Source organism: Eucyclogobius newberryi, unplaced genomic scaffold (assembly GCF_026437365.1).
Source record: "Eucyclogobius newberryi isolate DKJ021-1_F unplaced genomic scaffold, fEucNew1.0.hap1 SCAF_5, whole genome shotgun sequence".
Taxonomy (NCBI): Eukaryota; Metazoa; Chordata; class Actinopteri; order Gobiiformes; family Gobiidae; genus Eucyclogobius; species Eucyclogobius newberryi.
This window is the reverse complement of record NW_027316167.1, coordinates 18,160,300-18,187,477: the sequence shown is the minus strand read 5'-3', so window position 1 is coordinate 18,187,477 and position 27,178 is coordinate 18,160,300. Positions and strand designations below refer to the sequence as shown.

At 39.8% G+C, this 27,178-nt stretch overlaps 2 protein-coding genes across 9 annotated transcripts in view; both read left to right on the top strand.

Moving 5' to 3' along the window:
• The window catches only part of sdhaf2 (succinate dehydrogenase complex assembly factor 2), a 222,684-nt gene that overhangs the window by 194,968 nt on the left and 538 nt on the right, over positions 1–27,178 (top strand). The gene's annotated exons all lie outside the window — the stretch shown is intronic.
• The window catches only part of tjp1a (tight junction protein 1a), an 87,407-nt gene continuing 69,636 nt past the window's right edge, over positions 9,408–27,178 (top strand). For 6 of the 8 annotated variants that reach the window (XM_072464801.1, XM_072464797.1, XM_072464795.1 and 3 more), the window contains exons 1-2: positions 9,408–9,679; positions 22,202–22,415. In XM_072464801.1, the coding sequence (XP_072320902.1) occupies positions 9,588–9,679; positions 22,202–22,415 (306 nt within the window). In that variant the 5' untranslated portion in view covers positions 9,408–9,587. The remainder of the gene's footprint in view (positions 9,680–22,201; positions 22,416–27,178) is intronic. The other 2 variants (XM_072464802.1, XM_072464800.1) reach the window with 1 other exon arrangement.

Genomic DNA, 27,178 nt, shown 5'->3' with positions numbered 1-27,178 from the left:
AGGTCAGACACAGGGCCGAGGCTCACTGAGGATCAGTCGTGGCGTAATCTCCAGGCCTTTGATTCAGCAGCGGCCACAGGTTCAACTACGAAATTCAAATGCAGTGGCCACAGTTGAACCCAAATAGGACATTGTAGGCACAACTTTTGACAAAATGAGGCTGGGAATGTGTATACAACTCAATTTTAGACCAATTTATGCAGATTAGTCAGTTTTTAATAAAGTGGTTTTGGTGTTACTCTTTAACATCTCAATGGGCATCTTTTAAATAGCATTTTTATTTTAATATTGTGTAGTTTTCCCCCCCTAATGCATTGATTCCCATTTGCCTGTCACAGCCCAAAAACACTACACAGCGATGTATCAGGGGATCGACAAGACAATGCAAGACAACCATGCAACCAGCACAGAAATAGAAAAACACTTCACTTTCTGCTTTTCGGAGTACAAACACTCAGCTGTGCTAATTTTGGACCAGCTGAGTTTGATTTTTGACATCTGAGCTGAATGGTCTAGTTTTCTCATTTTCTGCAAAGGCAACAACCACCTTTCCAAAACATGAATTTGAATTGGTTTACTGTATGAGAAAGTATGTCACAGAGTCTCAAGTGTATGTACATAAATAATGCAGTCACTGTGACGCAGCAGTCTGTAGGATGCATCATCATCCCTGTAGCTACACCACAGAGATATCCATAATTAATTGACATCATTTTCAACATATACAAGCCTTATGGCCACTTAAAGAGATTTAATGTGTGTTCACTGTATGTCAACCCGCTTACTGGTATTACTGTAAGTCGGTAACTGTTCTGACAAAGTAACCAGCTAGTGGTCCCCAGGAAATGAATATTCAATTCAAATATGCATTTATTTTCTGGTCTGTCTTCACAAGGTCCTTAGATTCCTGTGTACTTGTGTAATGCATGTGTCACGAGCAGAGCCTTCTGATTTGTGTTCATGTTTGCATACATCTAGAACACAGATGGTATCTTTATCTTCACTGGGAATGTCATGATGAGATGTAAATCCACACATGGCAACACCTACAGGAGAAAATTTTAAAAATCAAGCAAAAACATGATAGTATTTTGAAAATAAAAGCAGATGGCATGTACACTGAACAGAAAAGCACATCATGTTATCTCAACAGTCCCCCCAGAATGTCACGGGGTCATCAAGTTTTTTATCTGCTGAAATATTTTGGGGCTATTTTTGACTATTGCTACATCCTCAATTAGGGTTAGAATACTAATTTGAACAAGAGTAAATACTGAAAAAAATCCACATAAGGACCGTCTAAATATTTTTAGACGGTCTGGATTTATATGAACTACTTTAAGATCACATGGTGGTGTTAATAAAGTACCATTATTTTGTGTTGTCAATTACATTCTATTGCCTGAAAAAGTGTTTTTTATTGATTATTGTATTATATTATACTATTAATATTGTGTATCAAGCCTTTTAGTTTTTAATTAAATTATATTGAATCATGACAACACTGACCTCTATAGAATTTGAATAGACACTCAAATTATCACATTTTGTTTGTCCCAGTAAGTATTAAGTTTGTGTACTTTTTAAAAAATGTTTAAGACAAGCGTCTAAAGTGAGTCAACTAACATTTCCTTTTTTAACTTTACAATGTCTTGTAAAGTGGTTACATAATCCAAACTGTGTGCAGTGTTTTTGTATAAATGTCAGAATGATTTAGATACTGTCTTGTTCTTGCATCCATGTGTGCTGTAAAACCAGCACAAAGGTCCTGACCTTTCCAATATCCTGAAGAATACCTGAGTATACTGTATCTTCACAGTTATAGACACCATTCGCTGTCTTCTTTTTGTTCTTGTGCAGGGAGCACGGAGCCTCTCTTTCCTTCTGGTTCCGTTGCTTCAGCACATTGCAGCCTCCACCTGGCAGACTGTTAATAAAGGTGACAGTGGGAGGGCAGGAGCGGCTGGTGTCAAGGTCTCCTGACTGGAGACACCCTTAACACCCCGCTCCTATCAGCCTCGGATAATACTCGTTATACGGGGAAGTGGGAAGCTGAGATGTGGAACTACTATGACTACTGTATATATTTACTCCCACTTGTCATTTGGTCCTAAATTGTCCCTCTTATGATTTAGTGAATTAGAAAATGTGGATGCACTTTTGAGTTCAGTTAAAAAAAGTCTTTCTATTTACAAGGCGCTACTTCTCTCTGATGCACTGTTCTTTCATCTGCTCGATCTGAAGCTTCATCTATTCATGTCCTCTTCCATGGGCTACTGCAGAATTTGAGGGCTGTGCAGCCTCTCTTTTGACAGTGTACTCCTCAGAGTACCAGTTGTACACCCTATATGGGGTGTGTGGGTTTACTATGGTTACATATGTTTTTTAAATTTGAATTAGTAAAGTGAGTAAAACAAGACAATATATTAAATGTGTTAATTCACTGAATAACATTGTTTGGCAGACATTTATTTCTCTCGCTGTTAAATATACATAATAATACTCATTTTATTTTTGGATGGAACAAAATGATCAAATGGAAGACATTTGACATCTGTGATAAAATGTGAATATATGATTATATTTCTGTGATGTATTTTATCTGCATAATAGTGATATATTATCTGCATCATTAGTCTAAGAGAAGAACGGGTGTGTGACAAACTGGATTTGTGAAGGGGTCGTAAAGATGGCCAAAGGATGTTTACCCTAGGGGGGGGTGATAACCCAGACGAGTCTGGGTAATGTTTACCCAAGGCTTGATCTCTACGGAAAAATACCAAGTGCCTTGATGTGAGGCTGACCAATGAGAAATGTGACCCGCCTATTCCAGAATATCTAATAAAACCAACCAGCATGGGAAAAAACGGGGTGAGACGCGGGGGTGAGACGCAGGAGGGTCAGCCAGGCTCCTTACAACGGCCTGGCTGACACAGTCCCCGCGTTTTCTCCCATGCATGCCACACAAATGTCTGATGTTTCTGTGTCGTTTCATATTCTAAGTTGAATTGTGTTCTCAATGTGTTAAGGAATAGCATCGGGTGTATGTCTAATTCCATGACAACATCTATTTTAGTTTATCCACAGAATATTAATTGATGCACTTCTATAGTCCAGTTGTATTGAAACACAGAGGTACAGTACAGCCATAACTGTCAAACTCTGTGTATAAACATGAATATCCTTTCTGTGGCGCCGCTTGTGTTTTCACTCCCCACATCTCTGAAGTCAGTCCATAAATCACTCAAACTAAAGCCCCAATTCATTCCCACTCATTCATTCACGGTTTGTTTTTCCCCATGGCTCCCACACCTTCATCCTCTGCCATCACCCACAACTGTGAGATCTGCTGGCTCCAAATCACCTGTTACTTAGCAACAACCTCTTGGATCCAACATGGCCACCAACAAGACACGTTTTATTGCAGTCTCCACCTTCCTCCAGTCTTCACTGTTGACCTGGGATGGGATAGATCACTGTAGCGTGCCTATGTCTTTTGATGGTGCATGTTCTGTACGTTTCACATGCAGTTCCTTCAAAACAACAGCAGGCAGATTAATGTGAACTCTCTCATTTACATATTGCATTACCCTTCGTTGCCTTCATATGTTTTTTGCACCCACTGCAGTTTCTATGTCTGGCGGTCCATGTGCGCTTTCTTATCACATCGTTGCTCTCTTGTGAGTCTCCCACACTTCACAAGCATCATGAGAAATCTGCACATCGTTTCACAAATTTATGCCATAGCATCAGCACTTCCATTTCAGTAACTATTAAAAGCCAAACAAGCATTACTTTTCAAACAATGGGTGTATCATTTTATCTTGCATCTGAAATGAGTTGAGCTTGAAATTAGAAAAGCAAGTCTCTTAGATCTATTTTTGGTCAGAATAGCCCAATTTATATTGGTGTTCAAATCTAGGCTAGGAAACGGACTGAAAGGCTCTGCACGCTTCTCTTTTATGTCTTTTTCTGTTTTGCGATTTGAATGCAATGTTTTCCTGCTCTGTAAAGCATTTTGAATTGCCATGTGTACGAATTGTGCTCTACAAATAAACTTGCCATGCCTAAATTTCACAGCTTGGTGTGGCTAGCTAATGCTCTTTGTAGCATTACTCATTGTTTTCTAATCGTCAAATTATTTGTTTATGTGACACATGCTCCCTTTCTATCAGAGATTTCCACAACCAATCATTTACATCAGTAATTTCTCCATTATCTTTTCACATTGTCAAACTGGAAGTGTTTTCATCAAAGAAAGGAATTTCACAAATTGTGTCCAATTCTGTTTCATTGTTCATGATATTATAGGTGGTGAATCCAGTCGTCGTGGAGAGGACACACAGTGAAAAGTTAGGCCCAAAAGCATCTGAAATGAAGCTGTCACCCGCAGGTGCCACTTAGACATGTTCAAGGTACGAATATCTTCTCCATAGTGACACATGCCAGGCTCAATCACATATTTTGTAGACGGCAGTGGACCTCCTGATTATTTGTATGTCCCGAGCATGGGAGAGAGGCAGGGTGAGCAAGACAGGCGAACGATCCAAGGCTACAGAGATTTAATCTGGCTGCTGTGGTCATGTGATTAATCGTGGCTAGGGGCCAGGGGATAGTGTAATTTATGGTAAGGGAGGGTGGGGGCACAACACATTTGGAATGGGTGCTGCTCCTGAGGGAAATCTCACTCTTAAACCAATCCGGTATTCTTGTCTGTCTCTCCATCTCAATAATGTGACAGCTGTGGTACATCGTTTTGTGCCAGATAATCACATGTTCAATATGTTGGCCATATAAAACACATTTAAAAATGTATGTGCTATTTTGTTTTTCCTTTTGAATTCCTCAAAGGATTTTTGGATGATTTGATTAAGGTCAAAAATAAAACATTCAATGACATTTTATATTAAGAAATTATGTATTTTTTCTTCCAAACAAGCATCACTGGGTGATATTGACCAAATGAATATCAATCTTTTTTCATCTTATCTTGATAACAATATTGGATAAAAAATTAGATACTCATTTGAGCAAACATCAATACTAAAAAAAAATCTTCCATTATAAACATTTCAGAATGATCTGGAGCATGATCAGAACTATTACAAGACCACATGGTAACATTAAGGAAGTACTATTATTTTGTATCAAAATTACTTTATATTGTCTAAAATTTAGACAATATAAAGTAATTTTAGAAGACTCTAAAACAATAGTGTGTTGTTATCATTGTTGAATCAAAATCAATATTGAGTATCAAGCCTGTTCCTTTGTATTCAAATTGAGTTTAGAATTGTAGTATCGTGACAACACAAATCACAATAACCTTGAAAAATGTGCCCATTTAGTCTATTTTTGTCCAGGAAAAGTTATGTAGATGAGCATTGGAGACGGTGCAGAGTGCTGAGCGTCGTGCTTCATTCTGGGCTCCCACTGTCCTCCTGGCTCAGGCCCATGTCGCGGCTGTGGTGACCTCTCCATCCTTTAGGCCACCGCTGCTGTGCCAGTATATGACTGCGCGCGTGTTTACTTAATCTGCTTTCCAACTCTGCTTTCCAACTCCAACATCCGAGGGGCTAGAAGAGGAAGGTGTCCCGCGTCCAGAGCTTTTGACTGAGTTTTGTGTTGTTTTGGTCGTTGCCAATATCAAGCAGAGCTGACGGCTGCAATTTCCTCTGACCTTCCTCCCCAGCTGCTCACAAACAAGGCCCATCAAACCCAAGTTAGGGCAGCACATTATTGCAAAAAGATCATGCACATAAGTTTAATGTTATATCTTTATATCTGTCATGTTCAACTGAAATAAAGAAATCAAAGTATGTATGTCAAAATTAAATCAAAAAAGGAGACTAAATAGTAGGGTCGTTAAAAGTATTGAAAACCAGATACTAATTGATGCAAAAACTAGTAACAAAACTAGATAATCATTTGAGCAAGTATTGAGTTGTTGGCGTGCTCGTTTATGAAAGAAGGGGCAAGAATCAGAAAGTTAAAATCAATCAGATGTTTAATCCCTACCATGTACAAGAATAATACAGATATCAGAGCGCTTACCAAATCTGTCCCTATGCAAATATGACCGGCGTCTTACACGGGCGTAGTCCGGACGCGCCGAAATCCCTGCTCTGCGTTATATTTATAACATTCAGATATTAGGCAAAATATGACGGTTGACGCCTCCTTTCAGTCTTCTTCCATGAGCTCTTTCGCATGACTGTGGCCTTGATGTTTGCAGCTGCTCCGGGAAAGTGTCCGTCCTTATCAGAGAATGTCTCAAAAGGAGCAGTGAGTGTCTCAAATGGACAATGGACTATGTGTTGTGCGTATAAGGAGTTAACCCAAGTGTAACAGTCTAAAATGAATATAGTTGGTTATACTTTTAATACAGTTTCGTAAAACAGTTTCGTAAAATGAATATAGTTGATTATACAATATAGTAATGGTTAATATATTTAGATTTCCCTTCAGTATTAAAATATATAAAAAGGACAGAATTGGACAGTTTTAGAACATAAAGAAAGTACTATTATTTATTTGAAAAGAAAAGAGCTTTTAAAAAAATTATCATTGTAGTATCATAATCAAGTTTCAAGCCAATTCCTCAGTATCGAATTTGAGAACTGCTACTACTAAGAAGATTGCATTGGAACAACCTCAACTTTTTATTTGCTCACCAAACATTTTATATTGTAAATTGTCTGAATTGTTGAGAGATAGTTTCTTACATAATTTATTTTATATTCTCTCATATACTGTTGCCTATTATTGCAATATGTCATACAGCGTAATTACTAGGGCTGGGTATTGCCTAGTACCTCACGATACGATACATATCCCGATACAGGGTCCACGATACGAATCCCGATACACAAAACATGATACGATACATGTCCTGATTCATGGATATCCCTTAAAACCGGTGTTAAAAGTGAACTAAAATTATGTTTTGATTAAGTACAATCACAAAATGAAGTAGAATTTCATGTTCACTCTATCCTCAGTATTAAAATACAACTGTCCCCTGATTACTTCACACATAGCTCCTCAGATTCAGCAGTATCTAGGTTCAAAGTGTAGAACTCTGAAGTTTCGAACGACTTCATGTTGCTTAAGCATATCATGATATACATTTCTGTATCGATACATGTGTCGCAAAGAAGTCCATCACGATATAACGTCATATCGATATATTGAGCACAGCCCTATTTATTACTACATATCCTTGACACTGTGCTGGTATTCAGTTTAGTTTATTTCCTCTAGGATTTTTCTTTTTCTTCATCTTCTTTTTTTGTTTGTTTTATCAGCGCATGGGTTGTCTTACCTAGCCTTTTGTTTAAGCTGCATTTCCCCCTCTAATTTTGTTATATAAGAGCAATGCACCGTAAATGGACGCTTAATCACATCTTGACACTCTATGACTTTACAGTGCGCCGTTAATGCAAAATCCTCGTCTGCTTTTAAAAAAAAATTCCGGCACAAGAAGGAATTTGCGAGCCGTCATGTTACATCATACTCGTCCTAATCACTTCTCAGACCTAGTAAACCTGTTCTGGCGGGTGAATGCAAACACAGCAGCAGAGGGACTCACTGAAAACAGATATATATGAAGTGGTGTGTCCCTCGTCCCCACGCCCTTGAGGACCCACTACTGACTCATGTTTACTGGGCATCTGACACTGGGTCGATCACTTCATTGATTTGCATTTCCTCCGACACTGGGGGTCTCCTCTGTCTTGTGGAAGTATAGACTGAGCAGCCTGTCGCACTGTTGGTTTTAAAATGTATATTATGTGGCACTTATATGACAACAGGTTGCATTAAAGTGAGTTAATTGGTTAATACATGCTTATAGTGGCAGATGGAGCAGAATATGGTGGGAAGATGGGAAATCATTTCATAAAAAGGCTGGAACTCACAAACAATGTTCAATGTTGATGTCAGATTTTGTTATTAATATGTTATGAAACCATATAGACACTGTGCCCTCCATTTGTTCAAGAATCTCCAAGTATAATAAAATAAATAGATTGCAATATCAGTCAATAAGTTGTAAACTAATGTTTTCTTAGCCTTTTACCCTTACACTAATCTACTTTACAGAGTTCATGTCTGGATCATGACCGGGGCATTTGGAGACACCTGCTAAATGCTTAAAGAGCTTGAGATGGAAATAACAAGATTGCAGTTTAGAGAAGAGAAGGTGAGCTATTTTCATATAACTGAAACGCCAACTTATATGAAACTTCAAACTTAAAAAGCAAATGTATTGTTATTATGTATTTTTAAGAATGTATGGCATTGTGCGTTTTAGATGTGTTTAAAAGCTCTTCGTGTTGCTTTTGATTTGACTGTACAAATTAATGACTCAATATATTTCCAGTTATACAGGATGAAATAGACATTATAATTAGGACTGCACGATTGGGGGGGAGGAGAAAAGACTGAAATATGAACAGCTAAACAAATACGAGAAGTTTTTGACAGAATATGAACCCATGGAGACGCAGCAACGTTCTCTGAAGATGACATCTATATAAACTTTCCTGGACAAAGTATAATTGTGTTTGTGACTTGCTAATTGCGATTTTGATTTGATAACATTAAATCTTGCAGCACTATTCATAATGGTGAGGTCATATCTCTAAAGCCCTTATATTTTCTCTATTTAAACGATTCTGAGCTTTTAGTATCAATCAACTTCTCCAATTAGAATAGTTGGCGCCATATTATGATTGTTGTTGTTAGAAGTATTAGCCTATGCTGTAATATATTTGACTCTGTAGTCCTATAGTTTTGATTCTCGCTGTTGCCTGCTCGTCATATCATAATCTCGTTGTGCCTCTGACAGATTTGCGCTTCCCCTTTGTGCCTCCTCCGTGAACTCTGTGTTTTGATCACATTAAACTGAAGTCTCGTGACCCAAATCCTGCGCGGCGCGTTATTTTTACGCAAACGATCGATACAGACAAATTCCAACACGTAGTACCGGGGCCAGCTATTCTCCCGCAGATTTTTTTTAACGTTTCCCTCCGTTCCCCTCTCCGGAGCCGTGACATCGCGCGCGTGCACCCCTCCCCCGCCCCGCGTGGCTCCGTCACACCGGCGCGCGCGCTGCCCGCCCCTCTCGCGCTCCAAACTGCCCCGCAGACGCACGGATGCTGCCGCTCCCGCCGCTCCTGACGCCACATCCACCCCACGCGTTGTTTTGGTCCAAGAAGAGGGAAAGATATAGATGTAAACAAACAAAAAGAATGGCGTAAAAAAAGAAAAAGAAAAGTATAGCGACACCTCAAAATGCCCCTTTCCTGAACTAAAACGTGTCTGGATTAGCCACTCTGTCCCGGGCTGTAATGAGATTAGGTGGTGAGTGTGGACTTGGGTCGTGGTGGTGCGGGAGAACCTTTAACCTGTCCGCGGATCTCCACAAGTGGACATGGCGTTTCTGAAGCGGAGGGACGAGCAGCGCGCGCCGGCAGACCATAACAAACACTCGGACGCGTGCGTACCTGGACAGCTTTGACGCGCACACGCCTTGAAGTAAGATAACATTTTTTGACAAGAGAGAGCAAGTCACAGAAGACAAGATGAAGTACCAGAAGTACATCACGGTGATGCAAATGGCCATGGGAGTGACAGCGTCCAACAAAGACTGCCTCCCGCAGAAGAGGCAGCTGTGGTGAGTACCGGAGAGCAAGTGTTTTCACGTGGAGTGGCTTTAAAAACAGTGATTCCCCCTCAGAAAACTGACATCTCTCTGTTCAGTTTAATACAATATCTACTCAGAGTTGCATTGTTACTGTTTGGTCTGCTGGGGATGTTCTGCTAAATAAGACCGGTTTATTCTGGAGGAAACAAAAAAAAAAATGTGAAAATGATCAGTTCTGCACTTCACAGTTTTATTCATATTTTCCAACAAATGATTGAAATTCATACATACAATTGGCCATTACTGGTTCAAAATAGATCTCTCTATTATTGAACTGTTTATTCATTCTGCATATTCAGTTTAATGTGTACACCAAGGATGTCAGTGCTTCTCTCAAATCATACACAACATATCATCATACATTAGCTTTGTGTAGCGGCGCACGCTTAATTCTACAATACATATTCATAGCACTTTGTCTGGTCTCTGTTTCTGCTGTAGTGATCAGAGCAGATGTTTCACTAAAACACTATGAGACAAGGGTGAGATCTCAGTGTGAGTTCTGAGGAACGTTCCCTCTGTTTTTCTACCATTTCTCGTTTATTTTCAGATTTGTGTTTCATGTCAGTTCTTTACTGTCAAAATGAGCAGTGAGCTGCTTTTTGTGGTGTTATTAACCGAGCAAAGTTTTTCTCGAGCAATCTGGTGTGTGAATGAGTTTTTGATGCGTTCGTGGATGACTGGTTCTTTGATGTTAAGTGCTTCAGCGCAAGTCTGTTTTCCACTTGGATTGGCATACTTCTATTGTATCTTACAAACTGTTGCTATTTCATTTCATCCTGGCCACACTCTTGCGCCATTAACTCTTTACAGATCAATACCCAGATACTAATAGATTCTCAAACTAGTATTGATACTAGGGATGTTATGATTATATTGTTTCCTGGAAAATCCTGATCATCAATTAATTTTGAAACTAAAAATTATGATATTATTATATTTGAACTTTAATTAATCGTTCAGAATGTTTATGGATTTCACAAAGCTGATCACAGACTTTATACTGCATTCCAAATTATTATGTAAATTATATATTTTTCTGAATAGTCAATATAAATAAGTCATACTTTTCAAGTCATCAACCTTTAGAGTACAAATCGAATCTTATTGAACAAACCTCCCAATGAAAACAGTATTTTTTTGGTAAATACAAAAATGAAATAAAATGCACTGTTCCAAATTATTATGAACGGCAGATTTTCAAACAGCGTTAGTGTTGTAAAGAACTGAAAATGGTCATCTGTTAAATTAGAAACCATTAGCAGGTCATATTTACGCAAATCAAACTGTCTTAAATGTATTTTGGTTGTTGTGGTTTTGAAATTAGGATTGTTTTTTCTTTCTATCAAAATCAAAAAAGTACCATGACAATACCATGATCATGTGAGGAGGATGTACCATTGATCAAAATTGTCCTGTATGTCAAAATCTGACATTGTTTGGAGGGAAATCCCTGATCAAGCAGTGTGACTGGAGTCATAAGTGGTTGTGCGGAGAGAACCCTGTGGACACCCTCTGACAGCCATCACACAGAGCTAGAATATACTCCCCGGCTGTACGTAGCTCAGGTTAGTGCTGTCAAACGCTTAGTAAAGCTTTGTTGGTGAGTTGGTTCTGACACTTCTCCCTTAAGAGAGGCGAGGCGTTTGTCTAGGCCCATCGCATCACAGTGGGGGAGGGGCTCAGCCATTAGAAGAGTGTTACAGTATCTCCTCCAACAGCTACTTGAACTGAAGGAAGCTGAACCAGCGTGTGTGCACAGGCACTTCTCTCACTTACGCTTGTTAGCTTCTCGGGAGGGTTTCCAAATATATATTAGGATCAGCTTATTGGGCATCAGAAGTAACCTATTCATCAACAGGTTCTAACATCAGTGAGCTGACTCTTATGGTCAGACAAATGTATGTGGTTTTTAATGTTTATGTGAATGTGTAGTTTTGACACTAAAGATGGTCTTTAATGCTGACACAAAAAGTGCTCAAAAGTGCTCATTTGGCCCTGATTTAGTCATCTAAGGTCTGAAGTGCAAATTAGACGAAATGAAAAGTGGAAATGTCATATATTGTAGTAGAACAACTATGTTCATCAATGACATATTTCCCAATTTTTTTTAGAAACAAGTCAGTGTAATTCCTCATTTATCCATGGGTTGTCCATCATGGAAAAATATTCAGTTGTAGTCATTTGGACACTGTTTTTCAACAGCGTCAACAAGTCATAATGGATAGAACACTATATTTATATTATCAGATACCAGTAAATTTAATTATCAGACAAATGTGAAATGTCCCTTAATCTATCACTATAAACAATATACTCCATTTTCAAATTTTGCATGTCTTCAAAACAATCTAAATTTTGTTATATTACCCACTTCTAGCTGTATGAAAGAGCAATTTTGTTACATGGTTGAAAATGAAGTCAAGTCTTTGTTTTGTTGTTGGATTTTTGTGAGATTTAATGGGATTTCTCATTTAAAGGGAAACTTTGGAAACCACATCATGATATTGCATCAACAGAGATGACTGTAATTAGCTGCAAATCCATAAACAGTAATTACTCTATTGTGAAGCTTTTGGTGCCATCTCTGCACATGCATTGTGTGCCAGATGCCTGCTCCTCTTCAGTCCACGCTCGCCCTGGTCCTCTCTGTGCACCTGCTCGACGAGGCGGAATGACGCCCATCACCTCCCCCTGTCAGCCCTTCCCTGTTCCGTCTCTCGCTCTCCTTCTGCACCGCTCCGGGAAGCTCTGAGGCGTGATCACACAAACTGACAAAGCTTTGTGTTAGTTACCTCGGCAGGAGCCTCACCCCAGAGAGCCCTGTCATCATCACTTTTCAGATTAGTATGTAAAAAACACTTGATCGTTTCTGTGTGGATTCATCTTCATCGCCCCAAAGTCAAGAAGTGCTCTTTTTTTGTCAGAGTCGTCTCATCTTAGGTCTACAAGGAGTTGACAGTCTTCACTTTTATGCCCCGGAGTTTTCTATTCTACTCACCCTCCATTAGAAAGTTGCATGGTGATGTTAGTTTGGCAGAACAGTCGTAATCTCCGATCCCATGGTTTATGCCACTAAAGGGAACAGATTACACAGGGTTTACTGACTCACGGGCCACTCTGCAGCTTCCTGTTGCCGTGGGGATCTGTGTGTGTGAAGAATTATCATCATAATTTGTATTTGAAATTTACCGTCAGAGACAAAATTGTCTTTAGTCGGACTCATTTTTAATTACCTTGTCAAGATAAACATGTACAGAGAGGTTTAGGCCCTTCTGAAATGTTATCTGTACCAAAGAGACTGTTGTAGCTGTTTCCTTTGGTTGAGGGATTTCAGAGAAGGCAAATTATATGCTTTTGGTATTTTTGAAAGATTTGCGTGTCATATGGGACAGACACACTCCAAATAGAGTAAAAGTCAAATCAATAATGAACAAAATGTTAAACCTCTGTAAGATGCATTATGTGGTATTTTTCCATATGTAATTTTGCCCTCATTTTTGCAAATTATCAGAAGTCGTCTGGGACAGCGGTCTTCATACTTAGAAGTACCACTTAGTTATTGGCCAAATCAAATGTTTAAATGGAATAAATTGCATGTTCATTACGATCTTTGTCTTTATTCAAGTTTGAAACCTGTAAATAAGAAATCACATGACATGTAACCGGCGCCATGACTTGAGAGTTTGAGTGAGACGTTCGCTGACTCTGGTGGTTTAAAACTGCCAAGATGGTGTTGTCCATCACTGTGTCCCAAAAATAGAAACACGCTATTGTCTGATGAAGATCCTAAATGAGCTTTTGGAACATAGTGACAAGATCTGCAGTGTTTCAAGGTTGTATTTGTTTTGTTCAGATCTTGTTCAGTTTGTTAGTGAAATTGCAATGTAATTTTTTAGAACCTAATGACCCAAGTAACATCAGAGCCACGCAGTTGAAATATGAAGTTTTAATCAAATCAAGATTACAAAAACTTCTAATTGTCAATAATATTTGTAAATATATCTACTCTAGCTCTGGATCCAAAAAGATGCCTTCCTTTACTATAATCTTTGTTGACATCATCTCCCTTTGCTAGAAGTCCAATTGACGCCGACGTGAATTTGGGTCTTGATGTTGATGTGTTTTTAGGACAGAAGCCCCCCCGCTGTCCGGCACGTTACCCCGCTCTCGTCACCGCAGGGGTCAGACAGCACTCGGACACCGCGCCTTGTTTGATACGTGTCTATATGCCTAATCTGGTCTGTCCATCTGTCACCATTGTCACGGTCAATCACGGCCACAAATCCACAGCGTGTCCTCTTCTGCTCAGGTGCCTTTCAAACTCCAGTACAAGGATGTTTTGTCCAGTTATTTGTTCAGAACTTCTTTGGGGGGTCATTAAGCTCAAGTAGGCAGCGTCTTTGTTTGTACTTGTGCCCCGCAGTGATGTCGCTGTGATGTATATGTTGAGGAGTGCCCCGTCTCTTCTGGCGATCAGGACGACCTCTGAGCCATGCTCTGGCACTGCCCTCTGTTCCCTGTCCCTTTGCATTATGGTCTTTGGTGATTCTCAGCGCTATGCCTCCCAGCTTTATGCGCTGTCATGCCCATTCACCTGTCCTTTCTAGTCCTTACTTAATGCACTCTCTTCTTTGCCACCAGTACATATTAACTGTTGTGTTTTCGATATAAAATCAACATCCAATTAGGTAGCAGTAATTTGCTCATTCATTGTAAGGTTGAAGGATTGATTCCAGTACCAGTTGTCTTTTTGTGTCTTTTGGCAATTGATACCTGGATACTAATTGATACTGAAACTAGCATTGAAACTATTATTCATCTAATTCTGGAAGCTGGAAGCCGGAAGTCTGGGCACCGCCATACGATGTAATCCTTCTTTCGGTTGTATTAGTTTACATAGGTTAATATGAAAATAAGTTCTACACCAGGTTTCCGGGGAATCGGTGCATCGTTGACTTGTTGGTCACGTGAACATTGGATATATCACACAAATCATTCTACTTTAAAGCATGTTGTACCAGCAAGACTTTTCCCTCGTTCTCTATTTAAACCCGAGTTCCTGACGTTGGTGGAGACAGCCAGCGAGAGCTAAACAGAGCAAATCACTAACATTGTTCTACAGTTACACTTTACACAGTTATCTGTGAAATGGAAAAGCAGATGCTAAAAGAGTGTTCGTTTTATGGAGAAATTGAAGAGCTTGAAAATAGAGGCTTTCAGAACTCTTCAATCAGGATTTTTGGTCTCAAAATAACCCCAAATTGCATCTAAAGAGACTGTAAGAGGAGAACAAGGGCCTGAAGGAGTCTCTGGAGATTCACAAACAGCAGGTGATGTATGTTTTACGCCAGCGTGAGTTTAAGAAAGAGAAACAGAAGTACGACAACCTCCTGAAAGATCACTACAAGAATAGAGTGGAAGACTTTGGACAGTTAACTTGCACCTCACTTACACACTTCAATATGTAATTTGAGTTTTTTCATTCGCAGAAAGTGCACAGTCTGACAACAAGACCTGAGAATACAGAGCGCAGACTACGTCCAAAACCAGAAGTCTGTATCTGAGCGGTGTATTTAGGGCGGTTGTTCTCTCTTTCACTCACCTTTCTCCATCTTCAGGTATGAAAGATGGTCTGTGATGGGAGTTTATCCATCCATCCATCTTCTTCCGCTTTATCCGGGGCCGGGTCGCAGGGGCAGCAGTCTGAGCAGGGACTCCCAGACTTCCTTCTCCCCAGATACTTCCTCTAACTCCTCCGGGGGGATCCCGAGGCGTTCCCAGGCCAGCCGAGAGACATAGTCTCTCCAGCGTGTCCTGGGTCTTCCCCGGGGCCTCTTCCCGGTGGGACATGCCTGAAACACCTCCCGAGGGAGGCGCCCAGGAGGCATCCGGAACAGATGCCCGAGCCACCTCAGCTGGCTCCTCTCGACGTGGAGGAGCAGCGGCTCTACTCCGAGCTCCCCCCGTGTGGCCGAGCTCCTCACCTTATCTCTAAGGGAGCGCCCAGCCACACGGCGGAGGAAACTCATTTCGACCGCTTGTATCCGCGATCTTGTTCTTTCGGTCACTACCCAAAGCTCATGACCATAGGTGAGGGTAGGAACGTAGACCGACCGGCTTTGCCTTTTGGCTCAGCTCCCTCTTCACCACAACAGTCCGATGCAGCGACTGCATCACTGCAGCCGCTGCACCGATACGCCTGTCGATCTCACGCTCCATCCTTCCCTCACTCGTGAACAAGACCCCGAGATACTTGAACTCCTCCACTTGGAGCAAGGACACCCCACCCACCTGGAGAGGGCAAGCCACCTTTTTCCGGTCGAGAACCATGGCCTCGGATTTGGAGGTGCTGATTCTCATCCCAGCCGCTTCACACTCGGCTGCAAACCGTCCCAGTGCATGTTGCAGGTCCGGGTTTGATGGAGCCATCAGGACAACATCGTCTGCAAACAGCAGAGATGAGATCCTGTGGTCCCCAAACCAGACACCTTTCGACCCCTGACTGCGCCTAGAAATTCTGTCCATAAAAACTATGAACAGAACCGGTGACACAGGGCAGCCCTGGCGGAGTCCAACATGCACTGGGAACAGGTCTGACTTACTGCCGGCAATGCGAACACATCTCCTGCTCCGGTCATACAGGGACCGGACAGCCCTGAGCAAAGGGCCCCGGACCTGATGGGAGTTTAATTAAAGTTTAAAAACCTGTGCCTGCAGACAACATTTTCAATTTGAGAGTTTAATTGGCAAAAAGTTATAGTGTTTTACAGCATGACCTGAACAGACATGGCCAAAACTGTTTAACATGAGATCTATGTTACATAAAACTTGTATGATGATATAACCATGTGTCAGACAGATTTGGCCAATATTTATTACAGAAATTTTTGGGACTTTTGTAGAATTTTTCTTTACCCAGATGCCAGAGTCACATGACCCACAGCGAGGAGAAAGTAGTGAGCTGTGTGTCCGAATTGCTCAGTGAAGAACTGTGCTGTCTTGTGAATAGGGCTGCAGCTAACGATTATTTTGATAATCAATGAATCTAGCCATTTTTCTTTTGATTTATCTTTTAGTTGTTTGGATTGCAAGAGGCCCATGAATAGGAGGGTTTTACTAAATTATAATTGTATTGTTTTACAGTACATTTATATAGCACTTTTCCTCTCAAAGCACTTGACTAGACAATGTGGGTGAAGTGTTCCTCATCCCTCTGTGGAACCTGGTGTTCCAGAGGACTTCATTCAGAGCCAGGCTCTGTCCTGCTTGGATTTCAAGCGTTGACGAGTTCAGGCATTTGCAAGCAAATTGGGAATTAGATCAAGATGAAGCTAAATTGAAGTTACTTGCGGACATCTTGTCGAACTATATTTAAAATGATTTTAATTTAAAAAAACACACACACACACAATTATGCGCTCCTGTGGAATTATTATGTGATTACACTGTCATAGTCATGAAGTCTCTTCTCATAGAACATGGCATGTTTTAGAATCTGTGGAGTAAACGATTATTCAATTACCAAATGAAATTTACAATTATTTCAATAAATAATAATTTGTCTTTTTTTATTTAACCAGGAAAGTCCCACTGAGATGTAGTATCTTTTTTTCAGGGGAGTCCTGGCCCCAGATGGGAGGAGCCTATAGATGTTTTTAGTGGTAGACTTTCGTCTCCGGCGGAAACGCAGACACAGAGAGAACATGCAAACTCCACACAGAGAGGTCACATGCTGCCCAGGAGTCTATCCCAGGACCTTCTTGCTGTGAAGGGAGAGAGCTAACCACAGTGCTTCTCTACTGTGCTGCCCAACTACCAAATAGAATCAGCAACATTAAGTAGGCTACATAATATAGTTTGACGTTTTGATAAAAGAAAAGGCATTGGAGTGAGAAATGTTGAAAAAATTAAAACAAAATGAAATCTCCATGGAGATGTAATTTAGCTTGAAACTAAATGTAGGTAATGTAATGTATACTAAGTATCAGAATGAAAAAACCCAACATAAATTGGACAGCATTCCTGAATTATTTAAGAATGGTCTGGGCTATGCATCAATTGACGTTCAATTCACTAAAATGTCATAATCAAGACTGTGAATGTTAATTCTTAAAAGCGTCCAATGCGCATCGATGTATTTCCATTGCGTGGATTATTTGTCATTTCATTGGTTCACTTCTCCCTAAGCAAATCATTGATTGAATAATCATGATTTAAATTAGGTTTTAGATTATTGTGATAATTGTTTTTTACATAATCGAACAGCCCTAGGTCTGGATCTTTATCAGCCCTGGTGTAAGATCACATATTTTTTTATTAAAAGACTACTATTTTGTGTTGAAAATTGCTTTCTATTATATTTATTATATTATATATATAAAACAACAAAATCAAAAAACATTTTATTTATTTGAAATTTAAAATTGATCATCAAGCCACCATCAGTCGTCGATATCAAGCCTTGCCCTGTATGAAAATAAAGTCCTAAATGTGATTATCACACCGTGGGTTTGGTGGCGCTTGTAAAGACCACAAGTGCAGAATAGCTGTCAGAAGAGAATGCTAATTGGTGTGTCTTAAAATGTGCTGTACTTTGTAAGATGTCTGCATCAAAAAGTAAAGATCCTAAAGTCCTAATCACGTCCTAAAAGAAGACAAAAAAGCTGACAGCTGTAGAGTTGACAGTGTGGCAGCGGGAAACCAGTGTGTTACTAAATCATCAGAGCATTGCCTCTTATTGAGAGTGTTGTAAGGATGTAGATGAAGAACACCTGCTTCTGTCCCGGTGGTCCCTGGTTAGCAGAAATAAATGTTCTGTAAATGACTTGCCATCTGGAGAAGTTTTCCATAAGTGTAGCAGTTGCATACTTCTTACCCGTGTTACTTCAGCATCATCTGAAACATAGGTATTACACCAGATGCCCTTGCAGAATCTAAACCATAACTGGCTTTGGACCAGATATGGTTGTTTAACTTTTGCGGCTGGATTAATGGGCGTGTTTAATTATCTCTGTCCTGGATTCTTACTACAGATAATTAAAAGTTAGCTCTAGCTTAGGAAGTAAAGATGTGAACACTTCAATGCCCGATCTCTTCTGATCTCGAAGGCTAAGTCGGGAATACCAGGTGCCAGGGTTCAAAAGACAAAGCACTGGTCACTCTAAGTTCATATGGTTTATTTATAATGGTCAAGGTCGTATTGTTCAGGAAGATGATGATTTCTCCGATCAATTGATTAAAGGTGGTATGGACGATTTTTTTCAGCAATTTTTTTTATCATATTTCCTCGTGGCGTGGATAAATCATTTGTCCTGCCACGTATCAATCATAAAACGCACCTACCGCTCACCTGCAGCCGCGTCAGGTTCGTCCCCACGTTTCCGCGTGCCTAAGCGCATGGATCTATCATAATATAGTTCCCTCAGTGTACGGGGCAAAATGAAGACGGAGAAAGACAGTTCGAGCTGACGCAGAAGTGGACAGAAATCTACGGGAGACGAGAGATGCGATGCGCTCCGTTGTGCTAATAAACAAACGCACGTGTGTGTTGTATCAGTCCGCACGGGGGAGTGCGCATGCGCACATCCGCCTGCGTTCCCAAATCGCCGAAAAATCGTCCATACCGCCTTTAAGGATCATTTCATATATTTCTTAATGTACATATAAACTATAGAAATATGGCACGAAGAAAAAAATTAAGTCACATATATATATCTCTTGTCATACTTATTAAATCGCCCGGCCAATGTGTGCACATAACATTACATTATATAATATTACATAAAATTATCCATTCATACTATTTACAAACCTGAAACATTCACTAAGATACTATTTTAGATCTACCACATGCTTTGAACAATTTAACTTCATATATCTTAGATTCAAACTACATTCCAAACAGCATTTTGTTTTGCAGCCGTGCGCCTCAACACAACAAGACAACATTCCTCTAATTACCAATGATCATTGAATAAACAGCTATTAATAAATACATTACTTCTTTCTATTTTAGCTGGAAAGAATAACCATGTGCATTGTTTTTCAGAGGTATTCCTATAGATGATATGATTCGGAGATATTTTACTTTTCTTGCTTCTGACCTCATGAATCCAGGGCAAGAGGAAGCCTTTCTATTTTAAGGGTTTGGAGTCATGTTTTATTCATATTTCTTCATTTTACACCGCTCAATTTCAAATGTCTTCTCTAACAACTTTGAGATCCATTTTTGTTGCAGTTTATTCTCATTATTAGTGCACCACAGCGATTGTCAGGGTTTCCTGTTGTTTTCAGGGCAAACGAATGTGCCAACAATACTTTTCTTTGCTGTGAGAGCTGCAATAAACTTTTTTAAAAGCGCTCAAAATGTGTCTAGTATCTCTTAGAGTTGAATGATTTATATTTCCCCCAGTGAATTGCAATGTGTCCTACTCTCGCTCTGAAATCCCCAAATGTTTTATATTTATCTGTAACATTATGTCCACTTCTGACACCTTTTCTAATCAGAATCATCATTGTTCTTTCCCTGATATCATGACACTCATTAGATCGACTATCCACAGTGAAAAACACAACCCTGCCTCTTAACGGATGATCAATGTTTGCAACGTTATCCCTGATTGTGCACTTACATTGGGCATTTACAGTGTCAATGTTGTTGTTGCAGCCGAGCGAGCCACAGGTTGTGAACTGTTGGACCTGGATCGTTCTGGTCAGCACTTCCTCCTGTTCTCAGAGTCGGTGTTGTTAAAACCTGCAGGCCCCATAAGCTGCTGCTGCTGCTGCTGCTGCTGCTGCTGCTGCTGCTGCTGCTGCTGCTGCTGCTGCTGCTGCTGCTGCTGCTGCTGGGTTTGTGGGGGAATCCCCTCGTAAATGTAAGGGTGGGATTGCGGTCACGGTAAAAGGCTGTGTCACCATGGACTTTTGTTAATTAAGTGTTAATAAATCTTCTTAGCGTCAGGTCACAACGCCATTAACCTTGTAGCGTCAGCGTTGATTATCACTTTAATTCTATAATATAATTCATTTGCATTGCTTTTTTAAAAAATCTAGCAGCAGAAGTTCAGGTGTGAGTAACTATAATGTCCTCTAAGGTTACTATGGGCTAGTTCCAAGCCTGGATAAACAAAAATCTTATCTAAAACTGAACCCTATTAACAGTGTAGTAGATTAAGAATATTCATCTTGTCTTCTTTGGTAGAGTCAGCTAATAGGTACATTATCTCTTACATCGTCTGACAGAAACTGTAGTATTCACATTTGTTGGTATGATTACGCCGTATGATCTTAAGTGAATTAAATAGATATCTCGTCCAGTACAGTAGCCATTGCGGGGTTTTTGCTCTAAACCTTGGATGAAGCGGTTTGTTTAGTAAATAAGAAAGATTGTCCTGTTACTTGGACACACTCTGTTCTGTTGTGCTCATTTAACATTGATGGACTTAATCTCATGGCTGTGTCAGACTGTTCTGTTTTCTGTTTCTATTTCTATTGTTTAAACTTGTCAATACAGACACATTATCAAATCAATACACTTGTGGACATAAAACAAAGGCAGCATTTATTGACTGATCTAATGCAGCTAAGTGCTCGCCGCACACGCACTGACAACGCGCGTCCAATACTCGTCCATCTGCTGTACATGAGCACTATTGTGTTGTTGTTTTTTGTCTTTTCAAATCAAATAGTTGTTTTGAATTGATTCCCAGAGCTTGTCTTTTTTGTAAATACTCTTTGAATGATTTAATGACTGTCGGACCCGTCTGTGCACCTGCCACCTGCTGCTATTCACTGACTTCAATTATGATAATGTTGTTTTGCTCAACAACAAAAACTATATTCAGGAACTGCCTCCAGCCTCCTGCCAGTAATTTTATATTGAGTTATTTTATTTTTCCTGGACAATACCTCTCTCAGCCCGGGCCAACAGGATAATTCTGGCTTGACAATACAAGACAAGAGTGGTGTGTACCTAGTCTCCATCTGCAGGCTACCCGCTGACATTCAGCCCAATTACTCACACTTGCTTAGCACTACACCCAACAGGAAAAGATGTCCTTTAAAAAGTAAAGACAGTGAGAGCAAAGTTATGTCACAATGATCCTCAGGCCATCTTTATGCTCTTCCTCAAATATGTATGCTCTTCAGAAGGCAAACCGTGGTCACCTTTAAGTTCATACACGTTTTATATTAGACAAGGTCGTATTGTTCAGCATCCATTCTCTAAAAGACATTCATTTCACAAGAGTGTCGTATCGAGAAATGTCTGCCTAGATTAGCGGTCTCTCTGAGAATACAGGAATTTGAAATTTGAAATGCCATCGCACCATAAGACCAACAAAGCTCCTTCCTGCCACTGTAGGGTGAGGAATGGATACGTTTGGATTAGGCTGAGGTCTTTCTATTTCCATTATAACATCAATTATTTCGACTTGTACAACAATATTGATCTTTTTCTTGTTGTATAAAAGGATTGCCTTGTTTTTTCAGGGTAACACCACCAGATGAAGACATGTCCCCTCCAGGCATGTCCGAGGGCTCAGATGCCCTGATGGGTGCTAATGGTGGTGTTGGTGCTACAGCGATGCCTGCTACCTCCACCCTGTCTCTGCCCATGAGCCAGGGCAAGCCCTCGCTTCGCCGCATCAAGGGACGCATTCACCGCAGCAAGAGCCTGGACAGCATCGACCTGCTCGACGCAAATGCAAGTACTCACACAATTAGCGCTGCAACGATTAATCGGAATGACGAGCCGACTATTAAAATAATGTTATTTTGATTATCATTATTTGTTATCTAGACTATACAACTCTGAACATGCCAAAAGACATTCTATAACACTTATTTGGTTAAAAATGTACTTCATAGATTTTTTTTTTTCTCCTCAAAGCATGTTTTTCAATGTGATGCTTAAGAGTGTCATTAGAGTTAAAAGATATGTCATTGTAGTGTGACAGCTCAACAGGACGGGTTGAGTTCCATTCAGACTGAGCTACAGCTTTACTGTTCACTGAGGCCCAAATTCACCAGCACAGGGTGACCTCCTGTTATGTCATATCCCCTCACAGTTCCACACATTCCCATGTTCACTGTCTCTTTAAAAAAAATATTAATCTGATAAATGATTGGGTAAGCAGATTGAAACTAAACCCCTCCCTAACTCTGGGATTGTCCATTGAGTCCTGAACCCATTTCTCTCTCTCTCTCTCTCTCTCTCACTGTCTCACCCTCTGTCTGTCTGTCTGTTTGTCTGTCTGTCTGTCTCAATCTCTCACTCTCTCACCCTCTGTCTGTCTGTCTGTCTGTTTGTCTGTCTGTCTCAATCGCTCTCGCTCTCCGTCTGTCTCTCTCTCCCTCTGTCTCTCTCTATTTTTCTCTCTGTCTGTCTCTATCTATGTCTGTCTCTCTCACTCTCTCTCTCTCTCTCTCTCACTGTCTCACCCTCTGTCTGTCTGTCTGTCTGTCTGTCTCAATCTTTCTCTATCTCTCTCTCACTGTCTCACCCTCTGTCTGTTTGTCTGTCTGTCTCAATTGCTCTCGCTCTCCGTCTGTCTCTCTCTCCCTCTGTCTCTCTCTCTCTATTTTTCTCTCTCTGTCTGTCTCTATCTCTGTCTGTCACTCTCTCTGTCTCTATCTCTCTGTCTCTCTCGACACTAACGCTTGGTCAGACTCTATATTTGACCACAGAGGGTTGTTTATTTGTACAGCGTCTCAAAAATACAATTACATTTTGGTTTTAATGTAATGAGCAACTTTTTAGGGGGACACAAAATACATTTACAAATTCTTCACTTTACTACAGTAATTTATGTTAAGCAGTACTGTGAGTATTGTAAGCTTATACTTAAGCCGTAATGATGCTTTGTTGCGTTTGGTTTTCTTATTTTGACATACTGCTTAGGTAATGTCTTGGAGACGTGTCCTCGTAAAGACTCATTGCATCCTTCTGCCCCGCCCTCACACTTCCTCCTCACGCTAAGCGCACATACAGTCTCCGTGTTTAGTGGGTTACCCTAATTGGGATCTGCCAGGTGCTGCTGCAGGAGCGCTCATTATTCTTCCTCAAACAGCAGCCAGCGTGTCTGCAGAGAGGACGGGGACTGCTCATGATTACATTTAAAAGACTCACCATCAGAGTTCACGCAAGTTAATCTATTACTGATGAGAAAGAGAGAGAGAGCTCTTTATGTGGACAACATGAACACGTATACATCACTGGAATGAGTGCATCACTGCTCATTATATGGATGTGTTGTTACCTTTTAATTAAATGTTGACAATATCTAAACAAATGTTATTTTGCAATTGTAAATTTAATAAGTAGACCATTTCAATTCCAAGCTGTTTAGCAGGTAAATTTGATCATGATATTAAAATGTCAGACTGGAAGCGAGGTCCAAGTTTAGACGGAGAGAGTTTTGGAATGAAGTTTTCTGTGTTGTTGAGTTTTGGAGCAGAAGCCAAATAGGTGTCTGGGATTTCTTTATACAACCTAGAGTACATTACTGGGCTTTTCTTGGCCATGATCCCTGCCTGTTTTTGGCATCCGGCCCGAGTCTGTGTGACTTCTTTGCTTTTGAGGATGGACTGGACAAAGAGAGCAGAGATGTCTCAATACAAAACACAGTGAAGACAGTATGAATGGAAGTTATGAGTGGGCAACAATGTCATTATCCACATGGTCACATTTAGGCTCATTATATTAAATCCCAGTTCTATGCTTAAAGGGACAGTAACTTTCTGGAGTGGAAAGTCATCTGCATAAATCCATAGAAATAGAAAACCTTATTTTTTTTACTGCAATAAGACCATTATGCTTTGTTTTAGTCTATTTTGTGGTTATATACTGTGCTTTTAAACAAAGCAAAAAAGTATCTCCTATAGAATGCCAACAACTTTAAAATGATGGTCAATTGAATGAATTTACTGACTGATGATCATGTGACTTTGTCCTCATTCTCTCTACATCTAAAATGCATGCCTCATAAATATGTCACTGATATCCACGCATGTACAGGGCCACTACGATGCCATGTGTGTACACTGTCTACATACAACATTTAGCGGTCACAGTTAAAATCCATGACTGCCGAAGGGAAGTCACGCCTTATTGAGTCATTCCTTATTGAGTGTGTGAGACGTTTGAGCTTCTGGGTGATATTTGTTGTTGCCTATCAAAAGAAGTCCAGTAAGTGTGCCTCCTGAATAATAGATAAATTAAATGATCTGTTTCGGAATAATGTGTTTTCTTTCTTTTTAAACCCAGTTGCTACTTTAGTTTAACAGTTCTGTAAAGCCTGTAGGTATTTTAGAGGTTTGCAGCTAAATTAAGAGTGTCCTTCTGGGATTGTACCTATTATTTATTCAAGAGACAACAATCTCTGCTCGGTTTGTCTCCTGATGCAAAGCAGCTGCCAATGTGCTCCGCGGCCTCAAGGATAAAGATTGATCATGTGCTACACTGTCATTTGGCGGATCTATGGAGCATGTGTGAAGTCTGACCCAGTCAAGTCCTTGAACTGTCACTGATCTTCCTGTAGCACCTAAGAAACACTTCTATTAAGCCTGTAGTGAATGTAAAAGAAGTTTGTTATTTTACAGTAGGAGCGAGCGAGAGCCTTGTTTTACAGAAGACATGACACCGTTCCCTTTTCTGCAGGATTGAGATATTAATGTTAAGATGTGAAGTCAAACTGGAGGTTTGAGAGCAACTGTTCAATTCCCACTCACAATACTGATATTATTGCAATATTTGAATATACATTTTGATACAGTGATTATATGCATGAACATATTGAAACAAATATGATTATCAAAACCAAGACTAAATTGAGGTTAATTTAGACTGTTTATAATACTATTATGTCTATTATACTTTTTCAAAAACAGTACCGGTACATTCTGTCAAATGGAAAACTCTGGAGTTATTTAGTTATATTTAGGTTGATTTTACGTAATTTGTTTGCCAATATTGAGATACTTTTGTGATATATTGTGCAGCCCCAATATAAATATAACTATTAAGTATTTAATTTGTTTGGTACAATTTTTCTTTCAACAAACTAAAAACTCATTATTTTGTTATTTCAAAATTCTTTCTCATCAGCGTTGGATTAAAATAAATAAGTAATTTCTTACACAGTCCATGCATTCATGACAAGGGACCTCAACATTATGCGGTTCATTGACATTCATGATTATTCAGGTCACAATATTAAATATATATATAAATTATGATTTCATAAAGGTGGTCACATACTACTAGAACAGTAATTAGAATGAAAGAAAATTAAGGATTTCACTTTTGTATATTTACAATCACTATATCCTGACATTTCTTCTCAAAATAATTATAACTCTAAAGTTTGATAATTGTGATATCCATTTTCATGACCAAAATCTTACGTAGATATTGTCTTTCCCAACAACCTAGAATATAAAATACACCCAGTACAGCAACATTGTTAGCATCCAGTATTAAGTAATTAGACATTTAGCACTGCACTTTGTTGTGTTGTTTTTATGTAACATATAGTTGGACCTCACACCCTGTCCCTTATTGATTGCCCTGAGAGTGTCTGACAGGGGCAGTCGCAGAGAGAGATTGCAGAGCAGTGATGAATGTGATGGAGCAGAGGAGGTTATGACATGGATGGACCTCGTGAGGAATGTCAGCTCCTTCGACAGCCCGGCCTGACATGTTTCGATTAGATGGATATATTTTCCTCAGATTGACACCAGGCTTCACCGGGACCTTATAATTCACTTGGTTCAGCCCTTTTTTCACATCCCACAATGCCACAAAATTGCATTTCATATACAGACCGTTCATCTTACCTGAGTTCAAACTGGAAATTGCCCACTGTCTATGGCGGTAGATTTATTTGCAGTAGCTCACACACACATTGCATAGTGGGTAAAACATTTCAAGCAACAGATGATTAGAATTGAAACACTTGTCTATAAAACATTCTTATTTTTAATTTGTCTCTTTCAAATCTGTCAGTGATTTGGCATTCTTTTTTTGGTTTATTTTGAATTTGAATGAAAAAAGTATGTATCAAGTCAAAATAATGAAGACAATAACTTTATCTGGGACAGGCGGTCTTTTCCAGCATGCTTTTATTTTTGTCACATCTGGATTACTGCAATGCACTGCACTTGGAATGAACCAAAATGCACTTTATCATCTGCAGTTAGTCCAGAACGGTGCTGTTAACTGGAAGAAAGCACATATCACCAATTATTGTGTCTTTACACTTGGCAAATCTTAGTATTTTATCTTTTGGTTTACTCATTTTAGTACCAGGTGACCTTCCTTTCACATTCAGTGTCTTGCTCAAGGTAAACAATATGAATTGGACCGAAGTCGGACCAAATCTAACCCAAAAATCTGTAGTATAATAAAATACAAGCTTCATATAGATGATCTATTGCCACCATTAAATTGACGTCTGCTTTATCAGA